The following is a 22,353-nucleotide window of genomic DNA, read 5'->3' as shown; positions in this document are numbered from 1 at the left end:
AGCTTGTAACACTATACAATAAATGAAATCATTAGTCACAAATATTGAAATGCTTTTTAGATTGTACAATAAGAAGTACTATTGTTTACAGAGTGAGGGATGAAGTGCTAAAATGAAAATTAAACAGTTCAGTAATCATCCTTAATTATTTCTTTGGGTAGTCAACTTTCAGTAATTTTCCTAACTAAAATAAATGTAATTATAAATTATAAATTATTTTCTAACTTTTTTATTGGCGGCTTCTTCTTGACCTTTCTTAGACCAGACTCCAAGATTGCTCATTTGGTAATCGTCGCCCTAAAAATAAACTCTGCTTTATTTTTCTTTTTTTCTTTCTATAACAAGGAAGTAAGAAAGAAAATCAAAACCCTCTTCTTCACAGAGTCTAGTTTAGACTACGTTTCTACAACTTACAAAACCTTGTTGCGGAATCTTGGCCCCCTCGTGAAGGTACACGCTTCTTCCTCGCGTAGAGTTTTCTTTGTGTGCTTTTAAGAATCTTTATTACTCGTTTAAAGCATAGAGTAGGTTTCCTCAACCAGATTAGATGTTAATTCCTCAGCCAAACGAGATGATTTGAGTTGGGATTGTGTAAAGTTCGATCCTTTGAGCGATACTTTGAATTGGGTTTGTGTAAAGTTGGATCCTTTGATAGAGATACTCGTAACTGGCTTACTTTCAGATTCTTTCTTGGTTTGCTTCTTTAGTTAAACAGTCTTTTTTTTCTGGGTTTCAAAACGGTACTGCATTTCTAGTGAAGCTTTTATTTTTAAGTTTTAACACATCTTTTCTTTCTTATGGCTTTGTCACTTGTGAATGGACAGGCTTGCATCTGCAACAGTGTTTATGGCTATGGAGGTTCTCTTCTTTATCCTTTACTTCTTATATTCCTCTCATAAATTTGGGAACCCTCTTTCTGTAGTATTCAGTTTCTGAATGTGGATTTGTGTAATTTTACAGGTTGATTCTGAGAAACAACCGATTAAAAGGGATAGTAGCCCTGAGCCTGACTCTAGTCCTCCTAGTCCCAAAGTAAGCAAAATACTATTAATGATACCTCTGCTTCTACCACACGTATTGGTTAGGCAGATGTGTTGTATGCTAAGCAATAATGAAATATATGTGTTACACCGTTTTGACCTGTATCCAACCAATCCTGATTTTGGTTAAGTTCATGTTCTGAGTTATTGAGATTGGTTCTTATTGTTTCTGCTTTGATATTTAGCACTCCGGTTACCTAATTCTTGAGGATTTAGAAAACTCATCTGGATAACCTTATTTGTTTTCGCTTTGTTTTTGAGGTATCTCCTAAGTGGAATCCATCAGAAGCTTGCAGGCCTTCACTTGATGATGCTCCCATATTCTATCCCACTAATGAGGTACTTCCACCTGCAGTTTTGCTTCTGTCTTGGTAATCTAACTGTTATCTCTTTTTGAAAATTCTCATCCTTTTGATGCATTCATGGTCAGGACTTTGAAGATCCACTAGCTTACATAGAGAAACTGCGCTCTAGAGCAGAATCATTCGGCATATGTAGAATTGTGCCCCCTGTTGCATGGACCCCTCCCTCCCCTCTGAAAGAAAAACAAATATGGGAGAAATCTAAATTCCCCACCAGGGTTCAGCTCATTGACTTGCTTCAAAACAGAGAACCAACCAAGAAATCTACCAACAGCAAGAAACGAAAACGGAGATTAATCTCCAAAACTGGTTACTTAAGAAGAAGAAGAAGAAGAACGGATTCAGACTGTGATGCTCCTGATGATTCCCCTCAAGATGCTGAAGAGAAGTTCGGTTTTGAGACTGGACCAGATTTCACCCTGGAAGATTTTCAGAAGTATGATGAAGACTTCAAGGAATCTTATTTCCAGGTGGAGGATGGTACAAACAAGAAATTTAAACCCAAGGTTAAGGATATTGAAGGCGAGTATTGGCGGATAGTGGAGCAAGGAACTGATGAAGTAGAGGTATGTCATACAAAGCAGTTAGTTTCACCTTTTTCTTCCTAACTTGCTACTCTTGTTTTTGGGCCCTATGACAGGTCTACTATGGAGCTGACTTGGAAACGAAGAAATTTGGAAGTGGGTTCCCAAAGCAATCACCAGGGTCTGGTAAAAGTCTAGAAGTAGAGCAATACACCAAAAGCCGTTGGAACCTAAACAATCTATCCCGTCTCCCAGGATCTGTTTTAGCTTTCGAGAGCTGTGATATCTCAGGAGTTATTGTGCCTTGGCTTTATGTTGGAATGTGTTTCTCAACTTTTTGTTGGGTAAGTTATGAACAAGAAGTGTAACTCCTTTGGGTTGGTTCTTTCTAGGATCCAATACTAATTATCTTTGTTTGAAAAACAGCATGTTGAAGATCATCATCTTTATTCCTTGAACTACTTACACACTGGTGATCCAAAAGTTTGGTATGGGATCCCTGGAGAACATGCTGCCTCTTTTGAAAACGCATTGAAAAAGCGTCTTCCAGATTTGTTTGATGAACAGCCTGACTTGCTACATCAACTGGTCACTCAGTTATCTCCAAGTATTTTAAAAGAAGAGGGAGTACCTGTCTATCGAGCTGTCCAGCGCAGTGGAGAGTTCATTCTAACCTTCCCCAAGGCTTATCACTCTGGGTTCAACTGTGGTTTCAACTGCGCAGAAGCAGTAAATGTTGCGCCAGTTGATTGGCTCGTTCATGGACAGGATGCAGTTGAAGGATATAGCAAGCAGCGGCGAAAGACCTCACTGTCACATGACAAGCTGCTTCTCGGAGCAGCTCTGGAAGCTATCCGTTCCCTCAGGGAGCTGGCGGTTTCGAGGAAGAAGACTCCTGTGGTTGCCAGATGGAAAAGGGTTTGTAGTGAGGATGGATTGCTTACCAAGGCAGTCAAGGTGATTCTTGTTCTGATTCTCTGTTTCTTTTTCTGTGTGCTTACACACTCAATGGTATTAACATAGCTAAGGTTAAGCAGAGGCGGGTGGAGATGGAGGCAGAGAGACTAAACGAGCTTGGGGATGGTTTTAGGTTACTAAAGATGGAGGGAGATTTTGACATTAAGAGAGAGCGAGAGTGCTTCTTGTGCTTCTATGATTTGCATATGTCTGCGGCAAGCTGCAAATGTTCCCCTAACCGATTTGCATGTCTTACACACGCCAAGAACCTCTGCTCCTCATGTGAAAGCAAGGAGAGATTTGTCCTTCTTAGATACACCTTGGTTGAGCTGCGATCACTTGTGAGAGCTCTAGAAGGGGATCCCGATGCCATAGAAGCTTGGGCACAAAATGGCCGTGACAAGAATCCTTTACAACAACACCAGAGAGCAAAAGAAGCCTTGGGTACCTCCTCCTGTTCATCAAAAGCACATCAACAAGATGCTGGAACCAATAGGTTAAGTCAGTCTGTGGAGCTGTTGAAGTCTGGATCTCTCGTTGTTAAAAAGCCGTGGTGCAGTAAGCAAGCCATATACTCAAAAGGTGAGACGAGTTTTTGTATTTTAGCGTTTGTTTTATGCCTCTTATAAAAGTTTTGCTTTTTTGTATTGAGTTTTTGCAGGATTCAAGAGCCGTGTTAAGTTCATAAGCGTGCTTGATCCAACAAAACTAACCAATTATATCTCAGAGGTTCTGGATGCAGGGCTTCTTGGCCCACTGTTCAGGGTAAAGGGGGGGACCTTACCTTAAAATCATGTTGTGGTTTAAAAGAATACAACACTGCTGAATCTTCTTTGATTTTATTGTTGGTATTGTTTCAGGTCTCACTAGAAGAATACCCCAGCGAGAATTTCTCGAATGTGTCAGCTGAGAAGTGCTGGCAAATGGTGATACAAAGACTCAAACTCGAAATCATCAAAAGATGTGATCAACCAGCTAGCTCCTTGACCTCTTTACACCATTTGGATAGTATCAACGGCCTTGACATGTTTGGTTTTCGCTCCCCACACGTTATTCAGGTAACACAATTAAACAAATCCTTTTTGCCAGTACTGTTTTGGACTCAAACTTAACGTTTGTGCACAGGCGCTGGAGGCTCTTGATCCAAAGCATCAGCTGGAGGAGTATTGGAACCAAAGAAGAGCGGAAGTGTTTGGTGTTGAACAAACAAAGGAAGGAGAAAAGGAGGATGATACAGAGAAAGTAGGGGCTTCAGATCCCTCTATGGACAGGGACACAAGGCTTCTGCGTGGGCTTTTGAAGAAAGCGACACCGGAAGAGCTAGCGATGATGCATGGACTTTTGTGTGGTGAGACACGCAACACGGAGCTACAGGAAGAGCTCTCCTCTTTGGTGGATAAGATGGAGAAAAGTCCGTGATAGTGAGCAAACAGGTACCACACACTCACTGAAGTTTAGTGTGTTCCAGGCTTCGATGGTTCTATTGTACTAGTAAAGAAGAATCTAGAGAGGTAGCAGTAGTAAACAAAAGGGTTAATTTCATTTGCTTGTACTACAAAATCTGAATTGAATTCAAAGCCTTTATAATCAATCATCACACACAGAGGGTTTAGACTTTGAACAAAAATGATAATTTGTAAGGAACTTTGGATTGAAAATTACACCCAAAAAGAAAAAATTATATCAGATTCAAATCACATACGCAATGGAGATCTTGAAAGACTATTGAATATTAAAGATAAAATTACCGGGCAGCCTTTCCAAGAGTATCTGAAGCGGATTGTGCACTTCCACACTCAACACAGCACATACGCCTTTCCAAAAAAAATCAGCAACTTCACTCCAGATGCTTAGCTTCTGTGCTAGGGCAGCGGCAGACTCCAAAACCATTTGAGCAAAGATAGTTTGCGAAAAAAGATATTCTATTTTCAGTTATAGATAATTCAACTTTATTTCCAAGAACATTTCTATTTTTTTTTTAACACTAGTTTCATTATGATTAAACAACATACAAAGACCGGCGATTACCACTAATCCCGGTAATAAAATCTGACGAACCAAACAAAAGGTTCCCGGAAACAACAGCCCACACATGGAAAACAAGATAACACATCCTTAGCTTGACAATCTAAACTAGAAAAAGCAAAAACCAGATCAAGAGAAACCAAGAACAAAGTATTACAAGTTGACTACAACAGAGCTCTTTTGAACAAAGACAAGGCGAGGACTTCAGACTTGAAAGATACCTCCGGCTTGCGTCTCCTCCTATAGAAAAAAGCACATGCAATGTATAAACCAAAGCTTCATACACCAGGAGACAGAACAATTAAGTTCACTAGTCGTCGACCGGATTGGCAGAAACGGAGAAGAGAGAACCCGAAACGCCTTGTGAAGCTTGACGGAAGATGAGATTTCGATCAAATCTTAGGGGTAATGACAAGGAGCGAAACAACTCACTTTTGGGTTCAACCTTGTTCGAAAATTCGAGAAGGTCGAAGATCGAAGCCAGAAATGAGCCAAAGGAAGCTCAGAAACGACATGCAACACCAACAATTTAACACATGGTTTCAAAAACAAAACAAGATCCGGAGGATAAGAAAATCCAATCTACTTCAACTAGTTAGAATAAGCATAGAGATCATCATAAAACAAAATCAAAGACCCGACTCCGGTTCTAAAGGAGCAACCGGAGTCGGAGATGAAGCTGCAATAATGGAGGTTTGAAGAGAGAAGGGAGAGGTTTTGATGAAAGAGAGAGAAAAAAGATGATGGCCAAGAAGATATTCAAGAACATTTCTATTAAAATTAGTTTTCCAGATTTATCTTATTTGTGACATTCTAATTCTCATAATTTTTAGATGAATGAAACAACTTTGCCAAGAAAAATATGAACTCTAAGATAAAAAACCAACTTTTTTTTTAATAAATATTTATTATTATAATCAACCGGTAAACCGGAATTCAGTAAATAATAAATATTTACTATTATAAAAAACCAACTTATATCACACCTTCTCCGGTTTATCTTCATCAAGCAAGTTCATGCAATAAGCATGACATCTGAACTTGAGATTTAGGTAACAAGTAGAAATCCAAACATTTATCTCCTAACTTATCCCTAACTCTACAATCTCCACCCCTATATATTACACACACCATTGACTTCAAAACATCATCAAACATACACCATCACAACTAAACAAGTCAAGCTACAATGTCAATCTCAAGAGTCTCTCTCTGCCTTATTTTTCTCACCTTCCTCACTTCCCCACTTGTGCTCTGCTCTTCCAGCCCCAAAGTGGATGTAGCAGCGTCAGTCTCAACAGAAGAAGTTCCAAAAAGACATATTGATCCTCCGGCAATGCTTGTTTCTGACTCCACCGAGGTTGATTCATCATCTTCCATTTCCAAGATTGATGATGAGTCTGCAAGGAACTCCGCGATAGCAGGTTTCTTCAGGTATAGATTCCCATTCCACGGATGGCCTTTCCCAATGGTTAAGCCTACTACAAATCCCTCTGTTCCTGCAACACCGGTGACTGGAGCTGGGGAAGAGGAATCTGAGAAGGTGCCTTCTTCACCAAGTGAAGGAAACAGTGAAGGAAACAGAGATGGAGGCAACGCGTGAGGATGATTGAAGACATGAAATGTTCTACTACAAACTTATATATTGTGTGTAATGACTTTGGGATCATTAGCATCTTAGTTTTTATATATTGTATCAAATGAAAAAAATGTACCATGTACTATACATGTTACGTGACATTTTACATGGATAATGAAATGACTGCAATTTATATTATCTACCAAGCTATGTGTCATACCGGTTTCTCAGGTAGACACATGAATATGAACAATGTGTCATGTCATGTGTTTCCAAGTAGCTTGAATGTCCAAAACTGGCCTTGAGGATTACATTGAGTAGCTTTGTATGTCCACTAGCTTGATAATGGAGTAAGAGATGATACATTCATCTAGACTACACTCATCAAAACACCAAAAGTAGGAATCAACCCCACAATATAGGTTTCATTTCCAGCAATGTATGCTATTTATTACTAACTGGACAGTTAAGCGTGTTATTAAGCCTCGATGGCAAACTTAGATCAGAACAGCTTATTGTTTGTCATTACTTTCGAACCAGTTGGGGGGTTTAGGATGCAGACCGAACAAAGAGCATTGGGAGGATAAAAGTTGAAGAATTCGATTTATCAGCTAATAATAACAGTCCTCACGCGTAATGACACAATATATAAGTTTGTGTATATATTGTTTAATGATCCCCTAATAACAGTCCTCACCCCTAATGATCACAAACTTATATATTGTGTTTAATGACTTGGGATCATTATCATCTTAATTTTAAATATTGTATCAAATGAAAAAAAAATGTATCATGTACAATAAATGTTACGTGACATTTTACATGGATAATGAAATGAGTGTAATTTATATTATCTACCAAGCTCTGTGTAATACCGGTTTCTGAGGTTGACACATGAATATGAACAATGTTCATGTGTTTCCAAATAGCTTGAATGTCCAAAACTGGCCTTGAGGATTACATTGAATAGCTTTCTTTGTATGTCCACTAGCTATTGATAATGGTGTAAGAGATACATTCATCTAGACTACACTCATCAAAACACCAAAAGTAGGAATCAATGTATGTTATTACTTAGCGTGTTATTAAGCCTCGATAGCAAACTGAGATGAGAACCGCTTATTGTTTGTCATTACTTTCGAACCAGTTGTTGGGTTTAGGATGCATTGCAGACCAAACAAACAGCATTGAACCAAACAATCTCTACAGAGGATAAAAGTTGAAGAATTCGATTTATCAGCTTAATAATAACAGGTCCTCCGAGAGTAAGATTGGAAGAGACAAGATTCCTACAATTCCAAATCGAGACAAAAACAGTTTCTTTAGTAAGAGACTTCAGACAGATAATGACTTTATATATCCAAAATCAGTAAGCCTGACATAAAACGTAATCCGAATAGTCTTTAGTCTTTTGATGCGTCGTCCACAAGTTCTTCCGTCATCCACAAAAAGCTGAATGTGTTCGCCGAAACATCCAAAGCTCCCTAAACAAGGTTTCAACTTTTACCTAAAAAATATCCACAAACAAGGACCATAAGGGTGATTAGACTTTAAAAGGGTAAGCAATGTGTAACAATCCTAGAGCTACATCTTCCCATTGAAAAAAGTTATTTAGTCGCGTCGCAGATAAGGTGAGTATAACAAGGTCTAATGGAATCTTTCTAAAGCAAAGACACAAGAATATAAAGCAACTCAAAACAAGGCACACTCATTATGTGATCCGGTCATCAGAGTTTCTAGACTTAAAAAGGGATAGCAATATATAACCCCGATCAGGCGCAAATAAGATAGTGAATTACCAAGCTTAATAGAATATATCTTAGTAGAAACACAAGACGACAAGTCAAAGACACTCACTCGTCAATAAAAACTACAAACTTTGCAAGCTAAAGATTCATCCAATCAAACAACTTATCTCAAGAAACAGTGTAAACAAAACAAGAAGTAAAAAACCGAGACAAAAAGGCATTCATTGCTAACCTAATCACTGCTGCTGATTATATTGATTAGGCGGAGGCGGTCCTTGCATGCCGGGACGCGGAGGAAAACCACCAGGTCGAGGCGGAGGCGGTCCCTGCATCCCATGAGGAGGTGGAGGAGGACCTCTCATCATCATACCACCAGGAGGAGGACCCATAGGCCTCTGCCCATACTGAGGCGGCGGCGGTCCACCAAACTGCGGTGGCCTCATACCGTAATTCGGAGGAGGACCTCGAGGAGGAAGACCTTGACCACCAAAAGCAGGAGGCGGAGGCGGAGGCCTCATAACCGGAGGCCGAGAGATCTGAGGCTGCATCATCCCCGGCGAAGGCCCACCGACTCCACGAACCGGGCCCGAAAGCCCAGGCTGAGCATGAACTAGCGGGCCCGTAGGCACTCCGCGTCCAGCTGCACGGCCCACTCCAGGCCCACCAGCAAGAGCCGCAGCTGCTGAGCCCGCCGCTTTGGAGCGAGACTCTTCGGGAGGAGGCGGTCCTTCGACCGTAATGGAGATAACCTCTTCGCCTCTGAGCAAGACCAAGCCGAGCGTGCGGCGCTCTTCTCTCTCCTCGTTGATCTTCTTGCCTTTACCAGGGGGAAGCTTGCGGAACTCCTCGCAGTCGCCGAGTACGAGGTTCGTGTGGCGGTCGAAGGCCATGAATTTGCCGACGAGTTGTCTTCCGTCTTGGATTGTGACTCGCATCCTGTAGTTTATGAACTGGAGCATCTTGGAGCTCTTCGACATCGACATTGTCGTCGATTCGGTAGTGATACTCGCGGCGCGGTTGAGAAGAGAAACGACCGGCGAATCAAGAGTGTCAAGGAGGATTCAAGACGAGGAGAACGAGATTAGGGTTTCAGAAACTAAATCGAGAAGCCAGTGTTTGGGGGTTTTGGCCGTGAGAATAAAAAGTAAGAGATTTCTATGCTTTATAAGTACACTATTTATTTGTTTATGGGCTTATATTATAAATGGGCCTATGTAGTAGACTTAAAGCATATATGTTGGATTTTAAAAAAAATTATGACTAAATCATTACATCTTCTAAATCTATAACAAAAATCCTTAAAAAAAATTTACTACAGAAAAAAAAAATTTAGAAGGCTGACAAAAACGTTTAAAACTCAAACTCAAACGTACGAGTCATTTTTGAAGGAGACAATCTTGGTGTTATGCAGCTTCTCGCTTCAGAAAATATAAATCTTAAGCTACAATCCATTATTTATACGATCAAGGCCTGGAAAAACTGTTTTGCCGGTATCCAATTTTCACATCAAAAAAGAGATGGCAATCGTTGTGAAGACATGTTAGCGAAAACTGCACTACTATCATCAGAACCTTTTAATATTTATCATTCTTGTCCATCTTATCTTAAACTTTTTGTAATAACAGATGCTACTTAATAAAAATTTTTGGCCGACAAAAAAAAAATATATATTCTTCGTAAAGATACATATAATAATAAACGGTATAGGTATTTTTTTTAAGAATCTATAGAGTTCGAACTATAAACTTCTTAGAAAGATTTTTTTATAGAAAGTCAAAATTTTCACAGAATTCTATCAATTACAAAATTAACATGATTATTTTTAAATTCTCGATTTTATTTTGTTGACAGAAAAAGTTTGAAGATTTTTAGAGAAATTATCTCTAAAACACACACATAAAAGTCAATTGTAAAATTAAAATATGTACTGATCAGAAATCTTATCCGACGAGAAAAATTCTATGAAAGTTTTCTTGGCAAACAGGTTTAGAAAAAATCATTTTTAGGTCCAATAAATTTTATGTTTAGTTTTTTCAAGCACACATCACTTCTTAATGAAAGTTATCTTCACAAAGAATCATGAATCTGATTAATTCTAATAAGTTTACAAATTTTGAAATTAAAAATTTGGAATTTTAGGATGAAATAAGAGAAAAAATAAAAAGAAAATGGTTTGTGTATAAAAAATAAGAATATAAAGATATAAATGTTCATTTTTAGGTGTATTTAGAGTTTGGAATTGGTTGTTTTGAGTAAGTGTGTTGATAATAATGACAAAGATATATACATAAAAGAAAAAGATGCGATAATTGAATAAGACAAGTATTTTCGAAAAAATTGTATTTTCGTGAATGATTACTGAATTTTTAAAAGAGATAAAGTAAATGAAAATTTCAAAAAAAAATCATAGATTAATTTTACATTTGATTTTTTTTTGTTTTGAGTAGTTTTTGGAAAAACTCCTCGAAAATATCACTAGTAAAAGTTTATTATTTTAGTGAGTTACTCTAGTTTAAAGACTATTGATGCAAATGGTCTTTGACCGTTCTTAAAAGAGTCTGCATTAAAAAAATGCAAACTTTTTAAGAAAATTGAAATACTATGTCATCCCTTTATAATAAATTGTTGATTTATTTTTGAATTGTAGTATTTAAATAACAATAATTAACTATTGAATTGTAAGTCTGTAGTAAATCAATTCCTTTAATATATATATAAGCTATTCTCTCAAAAATGCAAAATGATTAAACTAAACACTTATTTCGTTGTTCTGGTCTTTCAAGAAGAAGCATATCCATGAGGATGAGCCTTTTGCCACTTCCATGCAACTTCAAGACTCTCTTGAAGATTAGTGAAACGAGCAGACCAATTAAGATCTCTCAAAATCTTTGATGGATCACTGTAAACCTCTGCATAATCTCCAGGTCGTCGAGGCAAAAAGTCTACTTGTATATCTACTCCTGTCGCTTTCTTACAAGCTTCCACAAACTCCTTAACCGATCTTCCTTTTCCAGTTCCTACATTGTAGATTCCAACATTTCTCGGCTTAGCTTTCTCAAGAGCCTTCACGTGAGCATCAACGAGGTCAGTAACGTCAATGTAGTCACGAACACATGTTCCATCTCCTGTTTTGTAGTCTGTTCCTTTGACCTGAAGGCCTGGAATCACACCACGAGCTGCATCAAAACAAGCACCTGATATACGTCCGTGTTCACGTAGCTCTGGTTTTGGAGCTTCTCCTAGTCTACCTTCAGGGTCTGAACCGATCACATTAAAGTATCTGTGAAAGTCGTAAAAGTTGATCAGACATTGTTAGTTGTTGAAAGCAGCTCAAAATCAGTAAAACAGAACACTGACCTTAGGATCATGACGGCCATGTCAGAGTTCTTGGAGAAATCAAGGATCATATCTTCAGCCATCTTCTTAGCTTTTCCGTAAGGGTTAATAGGGACCTGAAAACCGATAATTTTCATATTTGATGAGACATGGTCATGCGCATGAGAGGGTTTTCTAAGAAACTGTTTGAAGTACCTGAGGAGTAACTTCAATGATAGGCATCTTGTCAGGCTCTCCATAAGTGGCACATGTGCTTGAATATATAAACTTCTTCACTTTATGTCTAGCAACAGCTTCAAGAACTACTAATGTGTTTGATGTAATGTTGTGGTAATACCTACATAACAGAAAAACAGATAAATTTTTTATCAGTAACTTTACTTGAGATTAGGCACAAAGAACTACAAGACATGGCAAGAAGTTGTACTTTAGAGGATCTAGAGTGCTCTCTCCAACATAAGCTACTGCAGCAAAATGCATAACAGCATCAAACGCGTTCTCTGAGAAGATTTTATCGACCTGAAATGTAATGTAGCAGTTAAGAAAACAAAACCCTACTTCATACAAGATATCACAAAAAAATGCTCAGAAGAATCTTAGGAAATGTGAAGGATTACAGCTTTGGCATCTCCTAAGTCAGCATAAATGAACTGAAGCCTCCCGGCTTCTGGGAACAACCCCTGTAGAACCTTGACAGCACCAAGATTCCCGCGAGAAAGATTGTCCTGTTTTCAAGAAAAAAGGAGTGTTGCTGTTTGAATACTTATCCAATGGACTGCCAAATACAAAGAATGAAAGAAAATTTACCACAATGGTTACGCGGTAGGAATCCTTTAGGAGCCTCAATGCAGCATGTGAACCGATATATCCAGCGCCACCAGTGACTAATACATGTGTCACTCCTTCCTGGCTGCGAGAGAACTGTGAAGAACAACAAAATTACATATACAAATAGATTCAGGAGAAATGTATACACACATAAGAAAAGAGTAACATATCAAAGATTCTAGCAAATTAGTTTGTGGAAGTTACTTACAGCGGTTGGTGATGTGAAACTAGGTGCGTTCTTGAGCACTGTAATGCATAGAGCTGTAAGAGAAACTAACAATATAACCCTTCCCATTACATTGCTCTTTCTTTTAGGTTCCAAATAATTCATCCCTGAAATTTAAAAAAAAAAATTTTAAAAAGATTGTTATATATCTCTATACATTTATCGGAAAGTCTTTCAATAATGTTAAAAAAAATGATAGGTTGATCCAAGACCAACCTCCTGCAAGAGGGCTTGTATTTCTCCCTGGACTTCTGGTTCTAGAGAAACTTAGCATTTTGAGATTAAGAAGAATCTGAAGTTTAAAAAGCACAACAAAAGTGTTATGTTCTTAGTATTGAGACAAAAAAAAACTCCATAAAACTAACTCAATAGCCAGCAAATATGAAGCTCATCTGGAGTAAAAAAAGGAAATAATATATTAACAGATCATAGGAGGGAAGAAAAATACTATTTTGTTGGAAGTGGGACCTGAATGAAAGAATGAAAAACAAAGATAAAGACAGGCAAAAGTTTTTCTTTTTGAAGATTGGCTTAAGACAGGCAAAAGTTGAATACATTTTATGGGAAATAAGATCAACTTATTATGTGACGAGTTTAATTATAATATTAATCTAAATGTTAACTGGAAAGAGTAAAGTTCTTATTAGGGAGAGAGAGTCATCGTGTTTTATCAGAGTTTCGTTGTATAATGAAAGAAAAAACTCATCTCAGAAATTACGCATGAGAAGGAAACCCGAGTACCTGAGAATTTATGAGAAATGGATTGAGAGGAAGATAGAAGAAGAATTGATATGAATTACGGGTTAAAAAGACGAGATGTCCAATGTTATTAAGGAAGGGAGTGAGAGATAGAGAGACGAAGAAGGCAGGAGAACGTAAGAGAGACTCAGAGAGAGAAAGTAGGGAGAATCGGGTGGAAGAAGAAGAGAAAGAAAGAAACGTGCAATGCAAAATGAAAGCACAACATTGACATGTTGACCGAGTCTTGTTGTAGAGAGATCTTTTCAGAAAAATAACTTAAAGTTGAGGAGTTTTGTAGTAAATAAATCAAAGTTATATGAGGTCTTTTTATAGCTAACAAAAATTAATACTTTTTGTTACGTTAACCTGTTTCATTACACCAAGTGAATAACTCGTCATTCGTCAATATAAAATACGACATAACATCTAGCTCTGACGGAATTTCAAAACTTTAGTTTCACAACTGAAACATGAGAATGAGAATGAAAATGAAATTTTTATTTTCAGTCATGTTTTAGATGAGAATGAAACTCATATGTCTACACTCTACACTATACACAGAAGAGTTTTTGTTCTGTTAATTTCAGGAATAACTGAATGAGGTGATTAGTTATGATGCGATTGCAGTTATTGTTATAAGTTGGTTACAATCCTCATTTTATGTTTATTGTAATCAAATACTGTTTTCTTGTGTTACAATCCTCATTTTATGTTTATTGTAATCAAATACTATTTTTTTTGCTGTCTAGTTGTAGCGACTGCCTAACCATCTAACGTGATTAGCCAACGATTCGATCCTAGACAATTTTTTTCTAATATATGTTATATATGACTTTGCTTTACATACAGAATTGATATCATAGCAGTATAGTACTTTATAATTCCAAATATCTTATTATTGGTTTTATTAATTAGTTTAGATAATTATCTTTATTATTTAGGGTTTTAAGGTTTTTATGGCTTTCTTATATATAGCCGTCTAGACTTAACTTTGTATTCAGTTTATGATTTGATTAATAAATGAGTTTTTCAGAAGAGGTTTTGATAAACCACTGAGAAGAAGTATTCTCAAACCCTAAAGAGGTTTTGATAAACCACTGTGAATGGTATTCACAACCTTTAAGAGCTTTTAATTAAGCACTGTGAAGAGTATTCACAAACCCTAAGAGCTTTTAATTAAGCACTGTGAAGAGTATTCACAAACCCTAGATTCGTGTATTCTTGGAATAAACGCATCTAATTTTATCCCCAGAAGCTTCCGCTACATCAAATAACTTAAGTGCAATAGTAATTCACGTAAACCGTTGATTTTACATATTTCTTTATTCTTATTATTACTGGTTTCTTTTCTTTCTGGAAAAAAGTTAAATAAGAAAACAGAATCCACGTGGACACTTTATTAAAGATCATTACATAGATAAATCTATCTGAAACTTGATAGTATTTTACATAGATAATTTTTTTTAAAAATATTAATTAATAATCTTGTGATAAATTTGTTTTGATGAATATAAATCGAGAAGATGAGAAATTTGTTCATGAAATTTGTTTCACGGTGCGCATCATGTTCTTGAACTCAAAAAAGTCGACGCGACCATCCTTGTTCCGGTCAACAGAAATAATCATCCTCTCTACTCTCTCCATCTCACCTCCTTCAGGCAACCCTAGCTTCTTCAAAACCGCCTGCAACTCCCTAGCGCAGATGAACCCATCACCGTTCTCATCAAACACCTTAAACGCCTCCGCGAGATCAGATTCGTCAGCTGCGGCTGGAGAGGCCAAATCATCGTCATCTCCGGCGAAGAAACAATCGTCGAGCGTCTTGTGGAGAGAGGAGAAGTCTTCGAAGTTGAGACCGGTGTTTCCAGGCTGGATGTAGGACTCGACGGTGGACTTGAGGTCGGAGAGATTGGCGTTGAGGCCGAGACGAGAGAGAGCTTGGCTTAGCTCCTCGAGGGTGATGAAACCGTCGCCGTTGTGATCGAATAAGTCGAAGATGCGTTGGAGACGAAGAGCGTTCAAGCTTGGGCTTCGTAGGCTGAAGGATGGCGATTTACTCGTAACTTTCTTGCTCTTCTCGCCTTTGTTATCCATTGTCTTCTTCTTTTTCTTCCTTCGACTGCTTCGTTATGGAAATTATAATCTGAGATAAAGAACGATTGGAGTCTAATTATAGAAAAGAAACAAATGGGGGAAGTGATCCGTTTTTGTCGGCATTGACTGTGTCTGTCCAGACATGTACGAACATTAAACTCATTTAAGGACAGGAGTAATTCACTTCGCATTAATGCGGAAATAAAAAGAAGCTTTTGAGTTTTTGACCCGTTTGAATGCGTTCGGGTCGGATCGGATTGAGAGAACACACAAAACTATGAAGCTAATACATCTTAAGCCCATTAAAGCCCATTTACGAATGTCATTTCTGCCAATTTCATTATCTAGTATCTGCAAATTCTCACATCATTAAAAAGTCATGAGACACCAAAATTTAGAGAGAAACAAGCCAATCTAGAGACAAGAAATCAATGTGGCATATAGCTCAGTTTAACCTGAATACCTTGAAAGACTGAATCTCTCCTCAAAGGGCTACAAATCAGTTATTTTATATATATAAAAAAGGTTGTTCTTTGTTCTTTCTTTGAACATTTTGAGAGAGAGCAGGGTTTTTTTTGGTACATGTGTTTTTTCTAGAAAATAAAGATTGGAGAGTAAAAAAATCAGATTGCTAAATCATTTAAAGAATACATACCTTAGTTCCTTTTTTCTTTTGATCAACACATACCTTAGTTCCTCTTGGAAAAAAATCAAGATCATTGGTTTGAAATGATGTATAACATAAAATAATAGTTTTAGAACCGGCTAAAACTATTTAGAAATGAAAATAAAAATTTTGAATGCAGAAAAATATATACAAATGTTACTTTCGCCTTCTCGGCCTAGAAGAAGTAAACGGAAAACGAAGAAAAACACGTTATCATTAAAGGAATTCGTGAACGCATGCAACGTTAGTTACGTTACTCAGTGTAAGCCGCACAAATAAGAGCCCTCTCATTTTCAACTTTTGCAATACAACATAACATAACAATCAAAATATCAAGTCATTATTTGTTGTCATATATATCAGTTTAATATTGGAGGGTATTATTCAGTTCTATCATATTTCATTATATTAAATTCAATTGAAACTTCTTAGAATTATTACATGGTTTATGTTTGACGTGTTTCATCCTAAACATGTGACATGGTCTGCATATATGTGATATTCCGGTTTTATGTTAGAATTGTCAATAAAATGTGATTATACATCTCATTTTCATATATTCCAAATATCATATATTCTCAAACAAAATATTATGACCTGAGATTTTGGAGACTATAGATAATTGTCAGAATTTTGATGAAATTTTGTTTTTAATAATTTAGAGGTCATATCATTTTTATCTCTTAACTATTAACTTTTTAAGCATAGTGTCAAAATCCAAAATAGTTTATCAACTAAAACACCATAGTGTGAGATTTATTGTATTCACTTAATTATGGAATAAGTTATGTATAAAGACTGCCATTTCTCTAGTTTATTTTATATCAAACAATAGTATTAGATTTTTAATATGAACCAGAAAATAAATTGCTTTCCTATCTTAAATATTGACATTAAAAACAATAATCTTATGAAAATTAGTGGCAAGCGTTATATATTTTTTTTGATGAAAACAAACGTTATATTTTGGTTACAATTTAAACTTTTATACTTTTTTATAAAGAAGAAAATAAAACGAGTGTGCAAAACTACAACTAACAATGTAATTCATATTAGTAATAGTCAGACAAATTAATGCAATTCATCTCTGATTTTGATGGTTGCTGAAAATTCTTAATTTACATTTCAAAATGTCTATCTAGTCAATATCTCGACCCATTCACATGATTGTTTTTTGTTGCTACAAAGGAAAATATGCAGAAAGAGAAATAAAATGATTTAGAGTCCTCAGTTTTTTTTTTTTTGGCAAACAGAGTCCTCAGTTTTTTTTGTCGAAAAGTAGCAAGTTAAAGCGAATAAGCATGATTCTTTTTTTTTTTTTTTGGTAAAATGTTAAGTATTATACCAAGCTTTTCAATTTTTTACAGAAGATACAAAGAGAAACTAGTAGCAGAATGCAGAAAATAAATCTAAACAGAGAATCTAACAGCAACAATGACACTAAACAAGAACAACATAGGACCAAGTTGAAACCGAGCTCCAATGAAGCAGTGATGGATCCAAGGAGAAGCAAGAGAGGCACGGGACAAACGCAGTTGCCGCGAGCAAACTGGAGAGAAAGGCGCCCTCAAACCTTGAAACACACAGCGCCTACAGCTTCTGAGCCACCCACACATCAAACAACCGCAAAGGAATCACAATCTCGGACTCGCAAGCTTATCCAAAATCACCTAACCGGCAGCACGAGAAGGAGTCCGCAACCAACGATGCCGTCGTTCGGAGAGGTTTGCTGAAGATTGCTGCCTCCAACTCACCTAACCGGGACCGTTTACATCCCTTTAACCCAAGACCCATATAGAGCACTGAGATTGGAAGGGCACACCTCTCCGGAATAGACAACCTTCAAACAAGGAATTAAGCCGATAGCCCAACTGAAACCAAGCTTCAAACAGAGGAACAAAGTCATTCTTACTCCAGCCACTGCCACTGCAAGATAAACACAAGAGAGAGAGCCCGCAGTGAAGAGCGCCACACCGTCGAACCCACTCAGACTTCGGGGCGAAGGGACTAATCTCACGCGCCAATATGACTTGACACAGCAAGGGACCACAACACCCACACGCGCCACCACAATAGTCTGCTACAAGGCAAGCCGACAACCAACCCTGGAGAAGACCAAACGCGCTTCTTCTGTAGACCCCAGAAGAACTCGAAGAAGAGCGGAATAAACCCGAGATCCACGGACCACAGGATCTAACACCACCAGAACATCCGCCAGAGACGAACACTAAGGGGGTTGTTCGAAGACTCTCACACCGCCAGACTCGAAGAGATCCAGCCGAGAAGATGAAAATCTCTCTGGTCAGAGATTTCTAAGGAAGTCAGAGAACCGAGACAACGAGGAAGAAGCCGTCCTCTAACCTCATCACATCGCCGTACACATCTCTGATACGCCAAAGAAACCGCCGGATCTGGAAACCAAAGAAAATCCCGGTAGAACTCAGCCTCTGCCGAGAAAGAGAAATAGGAAGGGAGAGAGGAGAATACGCAGGAAACAGGGGAAACAGAGCAGAAAAGAGAGAGGAAAGGCTCCGGCGACCGCCTAAAGGGACACGGCGGCCACCGGGAATGACGGAAACCCTAGGCGGCTAACTTTGGTTAGAGAGAAGGGAGAGGATAAGGGATAAGAGAGAGAAATGGTCGAATAAGCATGATTCTTTTTTGCAGAAGATTGTAGCGAAGATTTATTCACATAAGTTCAATCCTTACATACTCAACTTCAGCTTCAGTCAGGGGCGGATCTAGAATTTTTTTTTTATGGGGTACATATATATAAAAATGATATATTTATATAAAAAAAAAAAAATATATATATTTTTGTCATATATATAGATAATTTAGGAAACTAAATTTTAATATATTTTTAAGTTATTAAATTTTACATCTTTTCTTAAATGTGTCAAATAAACTATTTTTTAAAAAAAATTCAGATATTCGTTTTAGTAGTATTATTAAATTATATATTGCAAATGATAATTTCCTTCAAATATTTATTCATTTTGTTTTTATTTCCAGCTAAATATTGAAAAATAAACTTAATAAAAAATTTGTTAGAGTAATATTTAAATAAGTTATAATTCTTATTTGGTAAATAACCAATATTAAAGTAAAATAGAAAAGAAAACTACTATAGTTTTAGGTATGTGCTACTACTATGTAACATAAAAAAAATTAAAGAAGTGATTAATAATTTTTCAAAAATCAAAGAACAAATATACAATTAATTTAAGCACTAACATTATTAAGCCAAAAGTGGGTGGGGCACAGTTAATCTTATTAAGCCAAAAGAGCTAAACGTTTATGTATGTTTATGATTTTACACAAAGCACTTACATTATTAGTAGAATTATTCTTGGATTCACCCCTAGAGTGAATCTAGAGGTTCACCCAACCAATAAGAATCATTCATTTCACAATTGATATTTTTTGAAAAAAGAAATAAAATATTATCAAGTTATATTATATTTTTAAAATAAAAAATGTTAAAAATAAATAAAAATAGTAATATATACATAAAAATTAAAAATATTTTAACTCCGTCATCAAAACACTAAACCCTAAACTCTAAACTCTAAATTAAAAACATTAAACACTAAATCTTAAAAATACCAAATCTTTAATCCTAAAAAGAGTTTAGAGATTAATATTAAGGGTTTAGTATTTTTAAGATTTATTGTTTTAGTGTTTAATGTTTTTGATTTAAAATTTAGGATTATCCAAGTGTTTATGTTTTACCCAAGGGTTTAAGGTTTACAGTTTAGGATTTAGGGTTTAGTATTTAGATGATGGCGTTAAAATATCTATTTTTTTTGCATATACAGTACTAGAGTTTAGGATTTAGAGTTTAAGATTATCCAAGGGTTTAGCGTATACCCCAAGGGTTTAGGGTATACTCAAGGGTTTAGGGTTTATGATTTAGGGTTTAGGGTTTATTTTTGTTTATAATGTTAAAAATATTTTTTTTTATAAATCATTTTTTGTAACTATTATTATTTTTATTTGTTTTTATTTTATTTATTTTAAAGACATAGTATATTAATTGATAATATTTTGTTTCATTTTTTAAAAGATATCAATTGTGAAATGAGTGATTTCTATTGGTTGGGTGAACCTCTAGGTTCACTCTAGGGGTGAACCCAAGAATAACTCTTATTAGTATATGGCACTTGCCACACCCCAACCTTTGTTGGGTCCACCCCTGATTTAGTTGTTCGTATTAATGTACTAAAAGCATGTCTAATGTTGTATTTCTGGGTTCGATAACCGAAGTCGGTTTTTAAATTTTTTTTTTATCGTGGGATTTCATGTGGCGGTAAGACCCACGCACAATAAGAGCAGGTGCAACGGAAGTCCGACGCTGATCCTTAGCGTGTTTTTATATGCTGAGTTGAATAGATTTATATTATAAAAACTAAATAATCTAAGGATTTCATCAGATCAGTCATTCTGTAAGAGGTTTAAGGACTTGATCCTTAAGACAGGTGGCAACGGGTTATTGGACAGGTGATGTTTTGAGTTTGGTTTTGTCGGCAAACTCTCTCCTCCCTCGATCTCTCTCAATCTCCTCCTCCGATTCTTGATCATTCAGCCAACATCCAAGTCTCTCTTCACTTCCCCGATTCGCAGCTCCGGTGACGTCTACTTCAAATCACCGGAGAAAGCTTCGCGATTTCGCCGTTCGGAGATTTTGCGTTTCCGATGTGCAAAACGGAGGAATCGGGGTGGAGGAGGAGGAAGAGCTTGAGCTACAGAACAAGCCTAATCCTGCATCGAAACAAGACGAGGAGGACGAGGAGAATGAGCGTGGGAAGAAGAAGAAAGCAGACGACGACGAGATTCTCGAGCCGTTTCTCAAATTCTTCAAGCACGAAGAAGTAGAAGAAGAAGAAGATGAAGAATCGGAGGAGGAGACGGAGAGAGTCAATGAGTGGAGATGAGATCTGTTCTGAAGATGTTGAGATACACAAAGAGTGTGCCTTTCCTGATGGGATTTCAATCAATTGACCTCATCAGACTCGTGTTCTCGAAGAGCCAATCTTGTCTGAATCTCCAAAGCTACGCCTTCTAAAGTTGATTCCTTTTTGCAGTTTCCTGATAAAGGTTGCAACTTTTTTTGCTTGTTTTTGTGTGTTTTAGAAGAATAGAATGGATCGTTAGGTTTCTGTTTTGTTTACCCTTTGCTGATAGTGTGAAGCTGATGTTGTCTTGTCTTTCTTGGCTAGTTTAGTTTCGGTTATCCAGTTAGTTTAGTCTCTAGCCGCTTACATTAGAAGATGCAGGCCTTTCCTTTGCATCCGGTGAAGGTACTAATCTCACATGCTTTGAATCAGTCTTTGCAATGAGTTAACAGTTGGGTAGCTAGTTAGTTTAGTTCTCTAGCCTCTTACATTAGTAGTGTAGCTTGATTTATGGTTCCCACTTGTGTTTTTGTCTGGTTTCATGGTGTCATGTTATGTAGCAGGGGATGATGGTCAGCCGTTTGTGGGGAAGATCATAACAATGAAGTATGGAGACTATACAAGAAGAGTTGGGATCGATGGTACAGCTGAAGCCATCAAAGAAGCTATCAGATCCACGTTTAGGTTAAGAACAAGGCGAGCTTTTTGGCTTGAGGCTGAAGAACAGGTTGTACGCTCTCTTGACAGAGACATGCCAACATGGAACGAGTACTGCAAGCAGCTAGAAGATAACCCTTTTTTTTTCTTTGTACATATGTTCCGTCTATTCATTTCATCTATTAGCTTGGTAGACTTTGGAAGAACTGAATCAAAGATATGCAATGGACATAGACAATGAGAATAGCTTAAGGACTCCATGGTGGATCTCACCATTGTACATACCATTTGGTTTAGGATCCTTAACTATTCAAGAGAAAAAAATTAAAAAAAAATTAGTATTATAAGCTAAGAATTCCATGGTGAATCTCACCATTGCAGATGCTCTAACAAGCCTGATCTTTAACTAAAAATTATTTTGACAAAAATTCCAAGTTTTTAAGTTTAGCTGATCTCACACTTTATTATATTAATTTATTCCTAAGGATTTTTTTGCTAAAGATCCCCGTTGGACTTGCTCTAACGGATGCCTATATCTACGTGGTGTAAAAAGTCTCCTCTTTTTTCTTTTCAAAGAAAACTCTTCGCTTTAAACTTTTATATTCCTCCACAGTCTCACAAACCCAATTGGATTATACTACCGGCGTTGACCATTGACTTTAAAACAAAGC

The 22,353-nt window shown here is 36.9% G+C and overlaps 5 protein-coding genes and 1 long non-coding RNA gene across 8 annotated transcripts; 3 read left to right on the top strand and 3 right to left on the bottom strand.

Moving 5' to 3' along the window:
* The first annotated feature begins 281 nt into the window (after positions 1 to 281).
* On the top strand, positions 282 to 4,500 carry LOC108818711 (lysine-specific demethylase JMJ14). Of its 3 annotated transcripts, none has more exons than XM_018591636.2 (11): positions 282 to 450; positions 825 to 858; positions 961 to 1,032; positions 1,314 to 1,379; positions 1,471 to 1,968; positions 2,043 to 2,270; positions 2,353 to 2,883; positions 2,964 to 3,465; positions 3,545 to 3,648; positions 3,744 to 3,941; positions 4,009 to 4,500. In XM_018591636.2, exons 2-11 carry the CDS (start codon positions 847 to 849, stop codon positions 4,300 to 4,302), a joined length of 2,505 nt encoding a protein of 834 aa, XP_018447138.1. In that variant the 5' UTR covers positions 282 to 450; positions 825 to 846; the 3' UTR covers positions 4,303 to 4,500. The 3 variants fall into 3 exon arrangements, with proteins under 3 accessions (XP_018447138.1, XP_018447136.1, XP_018447137.1); XM_018591634.2 differs by having other exon boundaries at positions 811 to 858; positions 1,302 to 1,379; XM_018591635.2 differs by having other exon boundaries at positions 283 to 450; positions 1,302 to 1,379.
* Positions 4,501 to 6,042: 1,542 nt separating this feature from the next.
* Positions 6,043 to 6,733, top strand: LOC108821426 (uncharacterized). Its single transcript, XM_018594467.2, has one exon. The coding sequence runs from the start codon at positions 6,098 to 6,100 to the stop codon at positions 6,509 to 6,511; it is 414 nt and encodes a 137-aa protein (XP_018449969.1). The 5' UTR covers positions 6,043 to 6,097; the 3' UTR covers positions 6,512 to 6,733.
* Positions 6,734 to 7,698: 965 nt separating this feature from the next.
* Positions 7,699 to 9,384, bottom strand: LOC108819102 (uncharacterized). Its single transcript, XM_018592092.2, has 2 exons — positions 8,468 to 9,384; positions 7,699 to 7,994 (listed from the first exon to the last, which is right to left on the bottom strand). The coding sequence occupies exon 1, from the start codon at positions 9,216 to 9,218 to the stop codon at positions 8,472 to 8,474; it is 747 nt and encodes a 248-aa protein (XP_018447594.1). The 5' UTR covers positions 9,219 to 9,384; the 3' UTR covers positions 7,699 to 7,994; positions 8,468 to 8,471.
* A 1,539-nt stretch (positions 9,385 to 10,923) lies between these two features.
* LOC108821375 (probable UDP-arabinose 4-epimerase 3) lies at positions 10,924 to 13,564 on the bottom strand. The gene is made up of 9 exons (XM_018594412.2): positions 13,367 to 13,564; positions 12,842 to 12,917; positions 12,608 to 12,732; positions 12,379 to 12,492; positions 12,189 to 12,296; positions 11,999 to 12,090; positions 11,767 to 11,908; positions 11,593 to 11,687; positions 10,924 to 11,515 (listed from the first exon to the last, which is right to left on the bottom strand). Exons 2-9 carry the CDS (start codon positions 12,897 to 12,899, stop codon positions 11,014 to 11,016), a joined length of 1,236 nt encoding a protein of 411 aa, XP_018449914.1. The 5' UTR covers positions 12,900 to 12,917; positions 13,367 to 13,564; the 3' UTR covers positions 10,924 to 11,013.
* Positions 13,565 to 14,734: 1,170 nt separating this feature from the next.
* Positions 14,735 to 15,613, bottom strand: LOC108821787 (calcium-binding protein CML42-like). Its single transcript, XM_018594785.2, has one exon. It carries the CDS (start codon positions 15,458 to 15,460, stop codon positions 14,903 to 14,905), a length of 558 nt encoding a protein of 185 aa, XP_018450287.1. The 5' UTR covers positions 15,461 to 15,613; the 3' UTR covers positions 14,735 to 14,902.
* A 4,778-nt stretch (positions 15,614 to 20,391) lies between these two features.
* Positions 20,392 to 21,928, top strand: LOC130498889 (uncharacterized). The gene is made up of 2 exons (XR_008937912.1): positions 20,392 to 21,227; positions 21,589 to 21,928. It is a non-coding gene; the product is annotated as an uncharacterized LOC130498889 (long non-coding RNA).
* Positions 21,929 to 22,353: the final 425 nt, after the last annotated feature.

Source organism: Raphanus sativus, chromosome 8 (assembly GCF_000801105.2).
Source record: "Raphanus sativus cultivar WK10039 chromosome 8, ASM80110v3, whole genome shotgun sequence".
In the NCBI taxonomy this organism is placed as follows: domain Eukaryota; kingdom Viridiplantae; phylum Streptophyta; class Magnoliopsida; order Brassicales; family Brassicaceae; genus Raphanus; species Raphanus sativus.
This window is presented reverse-complemented; position numbering and strand designations above follow the sequence as displayed.